At 45.1% G+C, this 15,384-nt stretch overlaps 1 protein-coding gene across 4 annotated transcripts in view; it reads left to right on the forward strand.

The window, feature by feature from the left end:
- The first annotated feature begins 1,919 nt into the window (after nt 1-1,919).
- The window catches only part of HECW1 (HECT, C2 and WW domain containing E3 ubiquitin protein ligase 1), a 236,734-nt gene continuing 223,269 nt past the window's right edge, over nt 1,920-15,384 (forward strand). For 3 of the 4 annotated variants that reach the window (XM_015281616.4, XM_015281615.4, XM_040695461.2), the window contains exon 1: nt 2,255-2,430. Coding sequence is in view for 2 of the 4 variants with exons in the window: in XM_015281615.4 (XP_015137101.1) it covers nt 2,401-2,430 (30 nt within the window). In the remaining 2 variants the exon portion in view is untranslated. Of the gene's footprint in view, nt 2,027-2,254; nt 2,431-15,384 lie in introns of those variants that run through there. The other variant, XM_046938349.1, reaches the window with a different exon arrangement.

Below are 15,384 nucleotides of genomic sequence, written 5' to 3' on the forward strand. Positions count from 1 at the left end.
TGAAAAGATACAAGAAACTGTCACTCTGCCTGTGGGACAGCAAAACCTGCTATTAGATTTAGTCTGTGGGAGCTTAGGGAGTGTATAACAGGTAGGCATGTAAAATTCAGAACCCTGTTTATAATATAGATAAATATCTGAAAAGCCAAAGTTTAGTTCAATTTTGAAGTTCCTTATGCATTATGCAACTCTTCTCCTTTTCAGGAAAATGTAAAGCTACAATGGAAGCCACTTTAATTTCAAAGTGTACCTCTTCCTTCTTTTGAAGAACATGAGAGAAAAGGTCCTTTTTAAAGCTAGGTTTACATTCTGAATCATTTGCCAAAGAACCACATTTATCTTCTGTTCATAATTTGAATGCCCACCTACAGGAGGTGGGTATGGAATACACAGTTTGCCTCCTGATCTTAATTTTAACCTCTCCTGTTTTACTCAGACTCCAACAAAGGGCAATCTAAAATTGCTGCTTCTGTAGGAGATTCAGGATGTTATTTTCAGACTAGAAGGAAAGCAGAGGTGGTAGCTTGTCAAGAGAAAAGTATGTGCCCAGCCCTCTTAGAGGGGTTCTTAAAGAGGTTTCTCTTCTATTCCTTCTTCTGTAGACTTTCATGTTCCCAGAGCAAAAGCATGTGCCTACCATGAACAGTTTCAGTGTCATGTCTGGATCAAGGCCTCCTGCAATCCATAAGCAGTGGACAGCTTCACTAGATGCAGAGGCACTGCACTTGTCTGAACATACCAAGTTTCGGAAACATCTTCAGAAACACGTTTGCACACAGATATGTGCTGAAACAGTGTGATTTATCCAAGCAGCCCTGTTTGTCTCTTAGTCTGCCTTGAGGAGCTGATGTGGCTTTGTGAAGCAGCCTGCTGGTCTGGCACTAGTAGTTCTGATCAGAGATGGATTTTTTTCATCACTGTAATAAGATACCCATTATCCTTCCCAATTCAATCTGATTTTTTTTAGAAGGAAGATTAAGTGATCAAGTGGAAATGAGGCCACAATAAACCTGCAAATATTTTAATTGTCTCAAAGTATGTTGATTGATTAGAAAATTAGACGTAAAATATTTCTTGGCTAAGCACAGTAAATCTGTATTTCCAAAGCAATTTGTGCGAGTAAGGGGTGCAAAGATGCCTCTAGAAGCAAACTTAGCTTCAGTTATGTGACGTTGCTGGAAATTAGTGCTTATTTTTTATCATTGCCTGTGCTTGTGAACTAGAAGACTCTTGAAAAAAAAAAAAAAAAAAAAAAAGACCAATTTAATAGAATGGAGAAGGGGGAAGATCCACTCCAATGGTATGGTTGCAAAACGCCATTTCTACCTAAAGGCATCGTCAAAAATCCGGCGAGGATCTAAGCAGATTTTCGCTGTTCTGCATGTCTTCCAGCTGATGCCTAGATCTGGTGGTGTTCATCCCCTCCGCCAGCCGGGCACGGGCAGCAAGCACAGCGCGGTGCAAGCTGCTGCTCGTTGCAGCCCCCAGCAGCACTCCTGCCCTATTTTTGGTGAGCCGGCTGCACAGAGATCGATGCTAGTAGAAACGCGAGACCCGTGGGAGAAGCGCTCGTGTAGCAGCTGTGTTTTGAAACTCCCTCTCTTCCCAGCTGTAGGACTGCGGGTTTCTTTGTCCAGGGTGTGCGATTTATAAAACGCTGTCAAGGAGAGAAAGCAAGGGGAGGGGAGAATGGGGATTCCTCAGGGGCTTTGGTTGGTATCAGCTCCCCGCAGTTTCAGCTGCAGGGTAGGTGTCATTTCGTGCGTGAGGGGGGAAGACATCAGCCACCACCCCAGAGTCCGTACTACCGGCAGGGTACCAGCAGGAGGGCTGCAGGCCTGCGGGAGGCAGCACGAAGGGGAAAAGAGCTTATTTCTCCTGCCCCGGTGCCGGCACGCATCGTTACGTCCCTCGGCGTTGGGCGAGGTTCCCACCTGGGGATGCGCGAGGGGCAGGCGCGACCGGCTGAGCAGGGCTGAGGGCGGCGCAGATCCGCCTGCGGTGGGGACGACCCCGGCGCTCCCAGGTGCGCAGGGTCCCGGCTGGGGCCCGGAGCAGGCCGCCACCTTCAGGGGCCGCTGGCGACAGTCCCCAGGCGGCCCCGGGGCGGAGGCGAGGGCCGGACCAGGCCGGGCGTCGCGCTGAGGGGCGGGCCAGGCTGCCGGGCGCCCGCCGCGGCGTGTGGGTGGTTCCGTGCGCCCGGTACCCGGCGACAGGCGGCGGGGTGGGAGGAGGCTGGCGGGGAGGGGGAGGAGGGAGCGCGGCGGCGTTGCAGCCGGTGCTGCCGGACTATGGTGAGCTTTGGCGGGGGCTGACGCACGGGCAGCGTTGCCCGGCGCGGGGAGCTGACAGGCGGCACGTGTGGGATGTGAGCCCTGCCAGCCGCGCTGCTGGGGGAGCATGAACTGTGCCCAGGCCGGCATTGTCCAGGTAAGGGAGGCCGGTGCCGTCTGGCCCGGCCCTTCCCGGGGCGGTGGCGGGGTGGCAGCGGCCTGCCGGGGGCTCCCTGCCGGGGCACCTTTGTGCCGAGAGACCGGCGGTGCTGCGGGGAGCCGGCAGCTGGCTGCGAGCGGCGGGCACTCGTGTGTACGCGTGTGTGTGTGTGTGTGTGTGCGTGTGTGCGTGTGTGTCCGGGGGGCGGCGGCGTGGTTTTGTTCTCCGTGGAGCATCTGGCTGCGCGGGCTGGCCTGCCCGCCGAACGGTGCGAGCGGGGCCGAGGGTAGCCGCACGCCTGCTGCATGGTGCGAATGTGGGTGCGTGCCGGCGGCAGGGAGTCCCATGCGGGATTTGCCGTGGTCATGGCTCTGCCCTTTTGGAGAAGAAACCCCCGAATCTGGTTTTTGGCTCCCTGACAATGCAGCAAAATTTAAGGCACGAACTGCCTTTTTTTCCTCCTCCCGTTCTGCTGTAATCTAACCTCATGATTTCATGTTTTGGTGATTACCTTCTTATGTAACTGCCTTTTTCATCAGCAATTAAATAAAATTACTGTAAGTATGTTAAGAACATTGTCCTAGCCTCTAGCATTGTCAAATAATGCTTCTCTTGTTTTGTATCTTCATGGAAAATGGATTTGCACCAAAACAGGCATGTACAATGTGTTGTCTCTTGCTGTGTTTCCTGTGTGTTTTTTAAATTTCAAGAAGAATCCTGGGTTTGGATTCATCCATCCTGCTGTTCAGAGCTGCAGTGGTGCTTTTTTTTTTTTTTTTTTTTTTTTTTTTTTTTTTTTTTAATGCTGCACTCAGCAGAAGTGCGTAGTGAGAGAGTCCAGTGGCCGCATGCCCAGCAGCACTGCCATCTCATTTCGGGGGCACCCAGCCATTGGGGCATCCAGCCCATGGGGGTACCCCGCCATCGGGACACAGAGCTGCTTGGCCAGGGATGGCATATAGCAGGTGGTCAGCTGTGCCTCTCTGATTAGCCCTCACGCTAGGATTGTGGTTATTACAATAATTCATTTTAACCTGGGGATTCATTTTGGAAATTTGGATTTTCTACTAAGAAGGGATTATCATTTCTCTGTGTAGTACATGTGTTTTATGAAGAAGTGGAGTACAATGTGTATCCTGGCTGCTCTCTCTGCTTTCATCTCTGTAATGTAGACCTATTTGGACAGCGCAGGTGCGATGCTGATTTTCACACTGGAACTGGGAGTAGATGTAAAAAGCAGCATGCGCTTTGCCAACACAGCATTCTTCCTGTGATACAGGCTCAGTCTGTTGGGGGGGAGAGAATACCTGTCCCTATGGAATAAATGCACATTCAGTTTTCTCTTTGCGTGAGTGGGAGTCAGCTCAGAGTGGTGGTCGCTCCAATGGTTGGCATTTGTGAGGAGTAAGGCATATGACTCTGTGGTTGTGGCACGTTGTGCTTGTGCAATACATGCAGTGGTGCACAGGTGGCTTAGTGTGGCCTGAGTGTTGGCCTCCCAGCCTCTTTGGTATCAGTCAGCTCTTTCTCATAAATGTGCTTGCATGAAACTGGAGTGGGCCAAAGCACAAAATGCACTTGGTGACTTTTATCAGGAGCTATAAATACCTGAAAGTGGCAGTAATTTGAAAGCAAACCATCCACTCAGATTCAGGACAACCTAAATAATGGATTCAAAATCTGTATGCTCTGTTTTTTAAATGCATTCTGATAAACAATGTGGTACTTATCATGTTCCAATAAATAATTGGCTAAGGGCTGTTAGTAAACAAAGCAATGTATCACTCTGTGGTTTGTATTTCATACAGGTGGCGCACAATCTAGCATTCTTTGCAATCACAAGATGATCCTGGAGAAGCTTCATGGAATTCTGCACATGCTTCCTCTGATGTTGAGCAGTATTCATTCATGGTAGCATTAAATGCTTCTCCTTGCCTCCTTTTGTGAATAGCCCTCATACAAACTGTGCAATTACTTGAATAAGGACTGACGCAAGGTTTAGCTTGTTAGTTTGTTTCTGAGATACTGTGAAAGGTGTGGTTCTGACACTGGGAGAGATTCATGGTGCGAGAATCTTGGTATTGAATACTGTCAGGCCAGGAGCTTGTCTAACAAAGAGGTGATGCTATCCATTCTTTGAAATTGTTGGAAATCTCAGTCTTGGGGATGCAGGCATTAAGGCTGCCTCTGTGGTTTCAACTCTGGTAAAAGCTGCTTAAAAGAAAATAATTCTAACAGTACAACTTCATTAATCCCACCTGCTAGGTAAAATTCGAACAAAGAGCTTTTAGTAACTAACAAAATAGTTACTTCAAAGTATGCTAGTCGGTCATGGTGGACTTTGCCAGGGAATCTAACTTGTTTTTACAGTGCCTTTCCTTATGTTCATAGAATGGCCTGGGTTGAAAAGGACTACAGTGATTGTCTGGTTTCAACCCCCCTCCTATGTGCAGGGTCACCAACCACTAGACCAGGCTGCCCAGAGCCACATCCAGCCTAGCCTTGAATGCCTCCAGGGGTGGGGCATCCACAACCTCCTTGGGCAACCTGTTCCAGTGTGTCACCAGCCTCTGTGTTTAAACTTCCTCCTAATATCTAACCTAAACCTCCCCTGTCTCAGTTTAAGACCATTCCCCCTTGTTCTATCACTATCCACCCTTGTAAGTGTTCCTCCCAAGGCTCTCTGATCCCAAGTCTTAACCTACTTAGTTTCCCCACACTTAGGGATATTCACAGGACTGATGTCAGCGTGCAGAGCTTGTAGCCTTTGTAGGCCCCAGCAGACAGGGCATGGAGCTTGGCACTTGTATGAGTCCTCTGGTTCACTTTCAGAAGGGATACTAGCCTGCTCAGGTCAAAGTTCCTTGTGAAGACCACTCAGAGCAATAGGGTCTTTGATATCTAAATGTACATGTGGCATCCCTGAGTTGATCACAATCTGCAGCTGCAGCTCTCCAGTCCGTGTAGTGAGGAGCTTTCCATGAACAGGGAGTTATCATCTTTCTCCCTGCTTCCAGGTCCCTGGTGGCCTTGCCACTCCTGGAAACTTCACCATTGTGCACTGTGGTGTTAGCCACTTCCTTTAGGTCCAGAGTAGCTGCAGGATGGTCCTGCTCCCTCCAGCTTGACTATCTGCCTATTCACATTAAAAGAAATTGTGACTCCCTTTTTTCTTCAGGAGTCTGCTATTTGTTTATGCTCAGCATCTTTCTTGGTGTTGGCAATAAAGAGATGAGTCAGCTTTACTTCTGTTTAAGACTTTTTTTTTTTACCCATTTCTCTTGTGAGGTTTCATGTGCTGTTGTAATTCTGCACTGGCTGATTGACAAACACTGCAGAGATTTGGTTTAATTCCTTAGAAATAAATTTCTTCTGGTCTCAGTTTTGATAAATATTAATTCTAATAAAATGTAAGGGCAAATTTTATATACTTCTGCATTTGCCCTCAGACGTAAGTAAATGTTTTGGTTTCTTGTGGTATGCTCATGAAGGTGGGGGGGCATGCAACATAGGGAAAAGTAAAAGCACAGCCAGGAGCAGGGCAGGCAGAGATGCCACCTGTGCCACCTACCCCATTTGATGTTTTCCAGCTGAATTTTGAGTTCAGTAAAATGTTTGGAATGAATGAAGAAATGGCAAGATTCTTTGATGCAGGGAGCCCCGGGTCATTTTCATTACAGTTAATGAATGATGGCCAGGCAGCTGTGTAATTGACTTGTAGCTGTAAAATGGACTTTGAGTCAGTCCTAGATTTTTTTTTTTATCAGGAATGCTATGGCAGGATACTCCACTATCAGCTCAGAAGTGGGAAGTTGAGGTCAGGGCTGCCTCCCTGGAGGTGTTTGGGCTGTCCCTTGGGCAAGGTGGAATCCCCTTCTCATCTGGGATGTTTGTGGCTTCCTCAGCATACAGACTGGTAGGACTGGTCCAGGCTGCAGGTAGAGTAGTTATGCAGTTGTCATGGGTGTCAAACTGCTGGGGGCAAGAGAAGGTCTGTGGCCCAGAAACCCTTCAGAAGGAGGCAGGGGCTGTCTTGAGCCAGTAAGTAGCTGAGCCTGGGATTTGGTTCCTCACTGCAGTGCTTGGGGCAGCCACTGCTTATACTCTCCCGCCAGAGGGAGCAACAGGAGAAACCTTTGCTTCCCAATACTCTCCTTCCCTTAGTCTCCACCCCACCCTCATTTTGCAGGAGAACAGCAGCTTGGGTTTCTTCCCAGCCTCTCATTCTCCTGTCTGGACCATTGCCTACAATGCAGATAAACCTTGAGTTGGCTGGGGGAGGCAATAAAATGGGTTGTTCCTTTAGGCATTAAAAGAAGAGGGAAACCCTCATGCTGGTGTTTGAAATGTCAAAGGAAACAATCAGTTCTGGGCTCCCTACGGGACCACTGAGCTCATCACATCACAAAGTTCTCTGAGGATGCGGGCAGGCAGCCTTCCCCTGCTGCATAGCAGAAGGACTTGGAAGAGAGCATGTGCGCAGCAATCAGAATGCTGCTGCTGAGCACTCAGTGAAGGTTTCATTTCATGCATTTAGGAAAACAGGCGCTTGTTTTCACACGTTCCAGATATTTATATATTTCTCTGCAGATGCTTACTGAAGACTAGCATTTGTTTGGTTTTAAGCGTGAATTAAAATTCCCATCCGATGTCTAGAGGCAAAAGAAAAGAAAAAAAAAGCAGATGTTTGTCCCAGAATTTAAAGCCATTTAAATTTGAGAGCTGTTAACCCATGAAGTAGTGATACAGCAGAAAACATCTCTTGGAGTGAATCACTGGTGTTTAAAATGGAATGTGTTCTAAAAATAAACAGGTAATTGCTTCAATGTAGTCAATATGGAATTTAAAGATGACTGACAGTGATTTGTCATCCATCTCCGTAGCAAGAGTCATAAGGGAAGCCTGTGATGTTAAAGGCTTTTGTTTCTATTAGCACCTCTTATAGTAGTTTTGTTAATGAGCTCTTGAACACCAGGACTGAAATCTGTCATGTGATATAATTAATTTTTCCATACCATAAGAAAATGTCTGCCATGTACACCTTCAATTAGGTGAATCAGGTTTCTCAGGTCCCAGAATGTCTGGTTCAACAGAGCTATTGTACAGAAAGGAGGAGCACGGTGTTTTGTTGCTGGCAAAGTGTTTTCACACATCTCCATGTACAGTTGAGAATGGCATCCTGTGATCTTGGGAAGAGCTGATGTGCTACCCACAACACCCGTTCTGCAGAGAGGAAGCCAGGTGGTTACTCCTCCCCAGCACATGGCAGCAGAGGAGGTGGAGCAAGAAATTGTCTGCTTTTCCTGAGGGACAGAAAGAGGAGGGCAAGCAAAGGGGAGTGCTTGCAGAGACTGTCAGGCAAGTTCTCTCCCATGTGTTGGTCAGTCTTCTCTGAGTGCCTGGCTTTATGAAGCAGACACATCAAGGAACTGTTCCCTAGATCTTAAAATGCGTTGCTGTGCATCCTATTTCTCCCTGAAACTAACCATCCTGCCCAAGCGTGTCTCTTCAGCAGAACGCATTCGGTGTGAACTTTGCTGAGCTAGGTAAGAAGCAGTGAAGTTGGGGGTAATCTGGCCTTGCTTGAGAGCTGGGCACCTGCTGTAAAGCAGTTCCTGAATGATTCAAGTTGCAGTCTTCCTTCCTGCTGGATGTAGCAAATATCTGGGGAGGCTGCTGCTTACAAGTGCTTGACACAAAAGAATTGAATGAGATCACCCGATGGGCCTGAGTGGTCCCTTGGGCAGCTTAGCGTTTTCCTTTCCAACCTGTGCCCTGTCAAGACTGATGTTATTTGTGACAAAGTCTTGTGCCTGTATCTTAAAGCAACCTCAGGAAAATTTAAACTTTTACAATCCATGTTCCAATGCAGAGCATCTATCAAATGTTGGGTTATTTGTCAAGTGTCTTTAATGATGTCTTAAAAAAAAAAATGCTGTGTATTTTTAATAAAAATATACACTTTTTGTGTGCAGTTGCATGATTGTCTGAAAAAGGCAACAGATTTACTCTCTGAAGCAGCATCTTGTTTTTAATAGTGAGGTTTAGTTGTGCTTAAGGTGGAAAGAGGGGGGGGGATGTGGATGAAGTATTTCATCCTGGAGTCAGAACATCCATTTCCAAGATTATGCTGCTCCAGGTTGGTGAAAGGCCTTTTAGCCATTTAATCTGCTGCCTTGTTTATAGGCCTGTGGAAGCTACATAAGAATGAGGAGTGGGATCTTGTCATGAACTTAAGTTACTTCATTTGACTTCACTGTGCTCGTGTAAAGGGTCATAACCTGAGGCTGATACTATGATACCATGATTCAGAAACACTACATACATATCCAGAGTCACAGTAGAGACCTAAGACTGAGACAAATAGAAGAATTATTGAGGCACATTCTTTGGGTCTGAAAGTGAACAAAGCTCCTATTAAAGTTATTCTAAGCTCTGCTTGATGAAGAGCGGTACCATTTGGCCTTTTGTGATACATATGTTTGTGTTTGTTGTTGGTGGTTGTTTTTTTTTTTTGGGGGGGGGGGGGGGGTGAGGCTTATTTATTTATTTATTTTACAAAGCTGTGTATTATAGGGAAGCTGCATATTTGCACTGACATTTCATTCTTGTCATTCTAGCACCAGGCTAAAGTAGAGACAACTGCAGAAGTTAGTGTCCAGGCTGCTATCAGGGGACAATGAACTGAACGAGTTTTCTTTCTCCTCTTCTTGTTATGCTAGAAAAGAATTCCAGCATATAAGCACTAGGCCCTGTGTCAGAACTCCTTTTCCAAGACCTGTCACTATGGTGGCTTATAAGAGTTAGGCTGATTTACTCATTTTTGGTTTCCAGTTCTTAACACTGCTTATGGATTTTGTTTTACACCTGGAAAGGATAGATTCATTCATTCTTATATGAGCAAAGCTCCCATCGAAGAACAATGAAGGCAAAATTTCTTCTGCAGGTCCAAGGGACAACATGTTGATGTAGAATCATTATCAGCTTCCTTCATGCTCCTCAGAACTGTGTCATTCTCAAAGCAAACCTCTTTGATGATTTTTCATACTTGCTCTCTGCCCATCGGTTTCCATTCTTTTTAACAGCTTCCTTCTCACCTTCTCTCCTTCTTTCCCTTCCAACTTCCTTCTTCCCTTTCTACTCTGCAAGACCTGGTAGTTGAAAAGCACTGTTATTCCTCCCAGCATGCCTCGCTACACACACAGTGGTTCCTGGGCCAACACTCAGCTTGGACAACGAGAGCATGTGTTCATAGCTCATACTAATACTGTGTGCCTAATAGAAAGGTGTAGGAAAAAAAAACTTAGTGTCTGTATTGACCAATTATATTGGGATATTCCAAATTAAAAATATCCCCTAAGCAGAAGTACATAAATGCTAAAATGCTTTTGTATCTTTCTGTGCTCAACTGTGTATAAATCAAGAACAGATGCAGAGAGAGTGCTTGCTTAGGATGCTCTACAACTAGTGTTAAAAAGAATTTATTGGTGAAGAGGGAATTGTAAATGTTGAGATGTGAACAAAATCAACAAGCAATTGTGCTGCCAAAAAAAATCCAGGAACACTGTATCAAAGGTGTGGTGAAATGTTTTGGATGCTTCTGTGGATTCATCTTGCTCTTTGTGCTGCTAAGGTTTGGCTGGAGATCGATTTTGGAGATGGACGGAAGCAGTCAGTGCCTTTTAGGAATCCCATTTAAGGATCAGATGCTAGATTTGCTTGTCAGAGATGCGTGGTGACTTCCTCTTGGCATCAGCTATAGCATCTTGTCCAGCTTTAAAGATTAGCACAAACCCGAGGAGGTCATTGCAGAAATTCCAGAAAGGGCTAGATTGCCCCTGTGCCCTTCCTCTCTTCCTTGCATTTCTGCCCATACCGGACACTGCGACTCCAATGGTTAGCCTGTGTGCAGAAATGGCTTTTTGAAGCCTGGACAGGGGCAGCAGCCCATGCCAGGCTCCCTGCAGGATCCTCCACTTTGCTCCATCACCATGCTGAAAAACGAAACAAAAGATGTCTAAAGCTGTCGTTGGAAATGGTTAAGAAGTGATTTCCCGAAAGAGGTGACAGAAAGAAGTTCCTTCTTCAGAGAGAAAGGGTGGATGTGATATTGTGAGTCAGAGGTGGTATGTCTAAGCCCACATTTGGAAATGGGTATGTAAATGTTTCCAGCAGTCTCAGATCACTTAAAATAATTTGATCACATCAGGTTATTCATGTAAGAGTGTCATCCTAGTGATTATGAAATGTGGAATTGATGTGTATAATGATTTATCAGTATAGTACAGTTGTGGTTTGGACTCCAAGTTAAATATATGCCTGCTTTGATCTATTTTTCCCAACCTAATTCTTGCGTCTCCTTGTGTGTGTGGTGTTACCTGCCTAGGGAATCCCAGGGTCACCAGAAAGACAGCTCGCCTAGCTCGCCTTGGGATGGTGGTGGCAGCAGCTCAGGGCTTGTGTGCATGCAGCATTTAGGCTCAGCAAGGGAAGAACACAGAGCTGGATGTGTAAGCAGGAGCCTGCTGATTTGCACTGGATCTGCTAGCAGCTCACGGAGGTCCATGGTGAATAATGTGTTTGGCTGACTTGTGACCCCCTTATAATAGCTCTGAGAGATGGACAGGAGATCAATCTGTGTGATGGCCTTCCAATAACTCACTGGGAAACTAAGTTCATCTCCTTTAACTACCTGGACCAAAAGGGATATAAATACAGCATTGATGATCTGGATAATAGCTCATTCCTGTGTGACCCTGAGAGGGACAGATACACCCTGAAACAAAAGTAGAAAGATGGCCATAAACAAATGAAGATGTAAGTTACTGTGCCTGCATGACACAATGTAGTGAGCTTACCAGCTTACGTCCAGGGGTATTACAGCCATGTTTTAAAGCAGTGCTGCCCTAAAAGGAGGCATACTACATTAGCTTGTATTGACTGCGTGCGACTGGCTTACTTGCAGACAGCACAAGGGCTCCTGCTCTGTGTTCTCCAAGTCTTTTAGTTCTAGCATAATGCAAGCAAAGCCAGTGCGCTGTTGCATCTCTGCCATTTCTGTAATGCACCTTAAGATCAAATGCAGATCTGTGACTTTTCAGGAATGTGTCCTAATAGGCAGGAGGCTTCTCCAAGTGTGTGTGACTGTGGGGCAGAATTTATGCCCATCTGGTCAGTTGCTGTTGTCTGCATACAGGATTCAAAAATTCATTCATGAGAGCAAGAGGAAGCGTAAGTCTGATTTAAAGGGTGGAGGGAGTTTCTGGTGCCAGTGCTTGTCCCAAGGTCTTGTTCATGTATTTTATGTGCTGAATAGCATGTGAGATATCAAGACTGAGGTGTTTTTAGGATGCCTGGGAGCTGAACCATAGGTTTCTAAACACAGTTAATGTGTAAAGCAGGGGCCAGTAGCAATGAGTGTTGGTTTGAGGAATTTTTTACAATTTTTACAATTGAGGTTTTTACAATTTTCAGCATTAATGCCTAAGTTCTGTGCAAGTCACATTCATTCGATCTTGGATTCAAATATCTGTCATCAGTATTAGTCTTCTGAACTCTGTTTTTCTCCATACTTCAGTGTTGTGTCCAACGGTAATCTGCATGCTCATTTGATGTACTTCATGCAGAAGCTTTCTGAGATGGATCCTGGTAGCTAATGGCGAGTATGAAATCTCAGATACAACTGCCTGTGTAATAGAATACCGATGTAATTCAACCTGTTGTGTATCAGAGCTCTGAATACATATGGTAGCAAGGTCTTCAAGCCTAGGAGAACCCAGGATCAGAGTTTAGGAAGTGGTTGGGCTCACTCCAGCTTAAGAGTGAGGTAAAATATCAGTGAGAAGATGCTTTCCAGCTGCACCTCTCAGCCCCAACTGTTGACTTTTCATAACTTCTTCCCCTGATCCTTTGTCCCCAGTCTCTGGTAGGGGATGATGTAAGAGGGAGACTTTGCAGCTGAAGAAGTCTCAGCCAGGCTTAATGCAAATCGAGAGTTTCTCAGAGAAACATAGGTAAAACTGCAGTTGTTGATGACAATGATAAATGATTCAAAAGTCAGTTCGCTTTCCCTCAGAGCTTTTAGTTTTGACTGTTTGGAATTTTCTTGAAGCAAGGATTAATAAACTTTTTTTTTGTGCTTAAGTTAGCAGGCAAGTTCTGGATCCACTTGAGTGATGAGGAATAATTCTTATTTAATAACTTTGGAGGAGAAATATTGTATTTTAGGCCACAGTGGCCTGGCATGGCTTTCTCAAAGACCCCTAACCAAGCACAGTGCTCTTGCCACACACATTTTGTGTTCTTGCAGTGGTGTCTTCTCAGCTTTGAGCTGATTCAGGTCCTCCAGCCAGCCTTGGCAGCCAAGCTCAGCACACACAATCTGCTTGGGTTGGCGCCGCACCAGAGGGTTGTTTGCTGGAAACAAGAGACCGCCCCCTAGCCCCCATTGCACCTACTTCCTCAGTTGTACACTGAACTCATGTCATGTAGCAGTTAGAAACACATGATAATTACATGCATTTTCAAAGGCTGACTGCTCCAGTACAGAGCTGATTTCATCTTCATGCAAAGCACCTTGAGGCTATCAAGCCTCCTTTAAAAAATATTCTTTTTCCTTGCATCTACTTATGTTGGATCATCCTAGTTTTCATGACCTTTTTGTTGGTTTCTCCCTCTCCCAGCAAAGAAAAGACTGGAAACCTGGTAGAAGCAATCCAATGAAGTGTGAACAAGCAGTGTAATTACCTTCTTCAAATAGTTCTGGTGCTTGCACATGTGGGAGGAGGGGTGGCATATTAAGTATTTCTGCATGAAAATTTGCCAGTAGAATGGTTTTCTGTCAAAAAAAATGCTGTTTTAAACAGAATCAAAATGTGCCTTGTGAGAATGTGTTTGTGCTGCGGCTGGCAGCTATTCAGAGGAACTGGAGCCCTGCAGCCTTGTTTAATGATCAGAGCCACTTGGGGAGAGATCAGAGATGGAGGTGTGACAAGGTTGTTGTTGTTACACTTCAGCTTTCAGGAAAACTTCAAAATGTTTTTATTTCCTACAGTGCAGAAAAGGAGGCTTGAACTACTCTGCTTCATAGAGCCACTTCCTAAAAACTATCTCCTATCTCTAGCACATCATAGTTGTCATCCTGTTGTATTTACTTTGTGGAAACCTGGGGCCAACCTCATGGATATGTTGGGTCCATTTAAACCACTGATCTTGCGGTATGGATACATTTGGCCCATGAATCCTTAAAATAACTGTGAAAAAATTAGCTGCACTTTTATGTGGGACAGAGAGACACATTAGCAGGGTTCTTTTTTCTTTTCTTCCTCTCGACAGTGCTAGGAACAATTTTTTTCCTCTTGTCATTATCTCTACTTCCTTCCACGTCACAAACACCTTTTCTATAGCTATTGGAACTAGTATGTCTGTTCTCTCTGTAGCAAGCCTATAAAATGCTTGAGCTTCGAACTTAAGCTGGTGCAGGTTATGCACACTTCTGCTGCTCAGGTCTGTCTGTTTTCAGTTTTGAGATGACCTTATTTTTAGTTGCAAAAAGGCCTGTACTTTGACACTGCTGGCCTCATTTGCTGAGGTACAGCAAAGGCAAACTCTTTGCAGCAGGTCATTCTAAAGTGATAGTAATGAGGGAAAGATATGTCCTATTTTGGCTTTCCTTCTCTGCCATGAAGGAAATCAAGCATTAGTGCAACGAATAGAAAAATAGTGGCTTCAATTAAAGTCTTATTGTTTCAGGAGATTTTCCTTTCTCTCCTTTTGTGATGATTTGTCTTCTTCCTGCAAAGACCGTTTTAATGCCATGCTCTATGGGTTGCTTAGGTGAGTTGGAAGCCCATCCTCTGGCTGCTTAGTCTGCTGAAACATGAAGGTGGGAGATGCATTTTTCTTAGCGTGAACACTCAACAGTGCATTTGTTCAACAACTGAGTGGCTCCTTATTCAGACCACACTGTGCAGCAATAACATAGCAGCTTTATTATTTTCTAAATAAAACGAAGAAATAGAAGGTTAATATTTTGCTGTGTTTTTTTTGTTGTTGTTGTTGTTGTTACCCTGATAATATTTCTCATTCTGTTTAGTTCACCTATTTCTTGTGCATCTTTACTAACATTTGCCTTGTATCATGCATATCCTTCAGTCTTCCCTTGCCCTGTGCCCCTTCTGTTGGATGATTGGTGGGGTTCCCTGCTGTGAGGGTCACTGGCTCCCCAGCTCCAGGTAGCCACATCATCTAGGCAAAACTTGGAGGTATCAAACTTTTTTCTGCCTGTGGACAAAACAAAAGAGGAATAGTGGAAGACTCAGCACTGTGCTTAACGTTCTTAGAGGCTGAGAGTTGATTGCTGAGTATTATGTAAGAAGAATAATAAAATTGTGACAAATTCTTTGTTTTCCTTTAAGCGTCTTGCACTCCATGGTTGAAAACAGGAATCTTTCTGAGATCATAGTTATGCTGTGCTATGCTTTTCTTAGCCATTTTCAGTTTGTAGACTGAGTCTTAAGAACTTAATTAAATGCTTTTTTGGCTGGGATGTGACCCCTCCGACCTCCTCGTAGATAACTGAACAGCAGATACAACATGACACTTCTGTGACCTGCATTCTTGTGTGCCTCAAGTTCTTTTGTATGTTTAAATGAAATTTTCTCTATTTCAGTTTGTGCTCATTGCCTCTTGTTTTGTCAGTGGGCACAACTGAGAAGAGCCTGGCTCTGTCTTCTTCACTCCCTCCAATGTGCTATCTACATTGATAAGGTTCCCACTGAGCCTTCTCATCTCCAGGCTAAATAATCCCAGTGCATCCTGCTGCTTTTTTCTTTTTTCTGTTTCTGAGACGACTCATTTCATAGTGACAGGACACATGCATTTGTGTGGCCATGTGGAGAACTGCATCAGGGAACAGACCCAGGCTAGAAGTAATCTGTTATTTTATATTGT

Source organism: Gallus gallus, chromosome 2 (assembly GCF_016699485.2).
Source record: "Gallus gallus isolate bGalGal1 chromosome 2, bGalGal1.mat.broiler.GRCg7b, whole genome shotgun sequence".
Classification (NCBI taxonomy): Eukaryota; Metazoa; Chordata; class Aves; order Galliformes; family Phasianidae; genus Gallus; species Gallus gallus.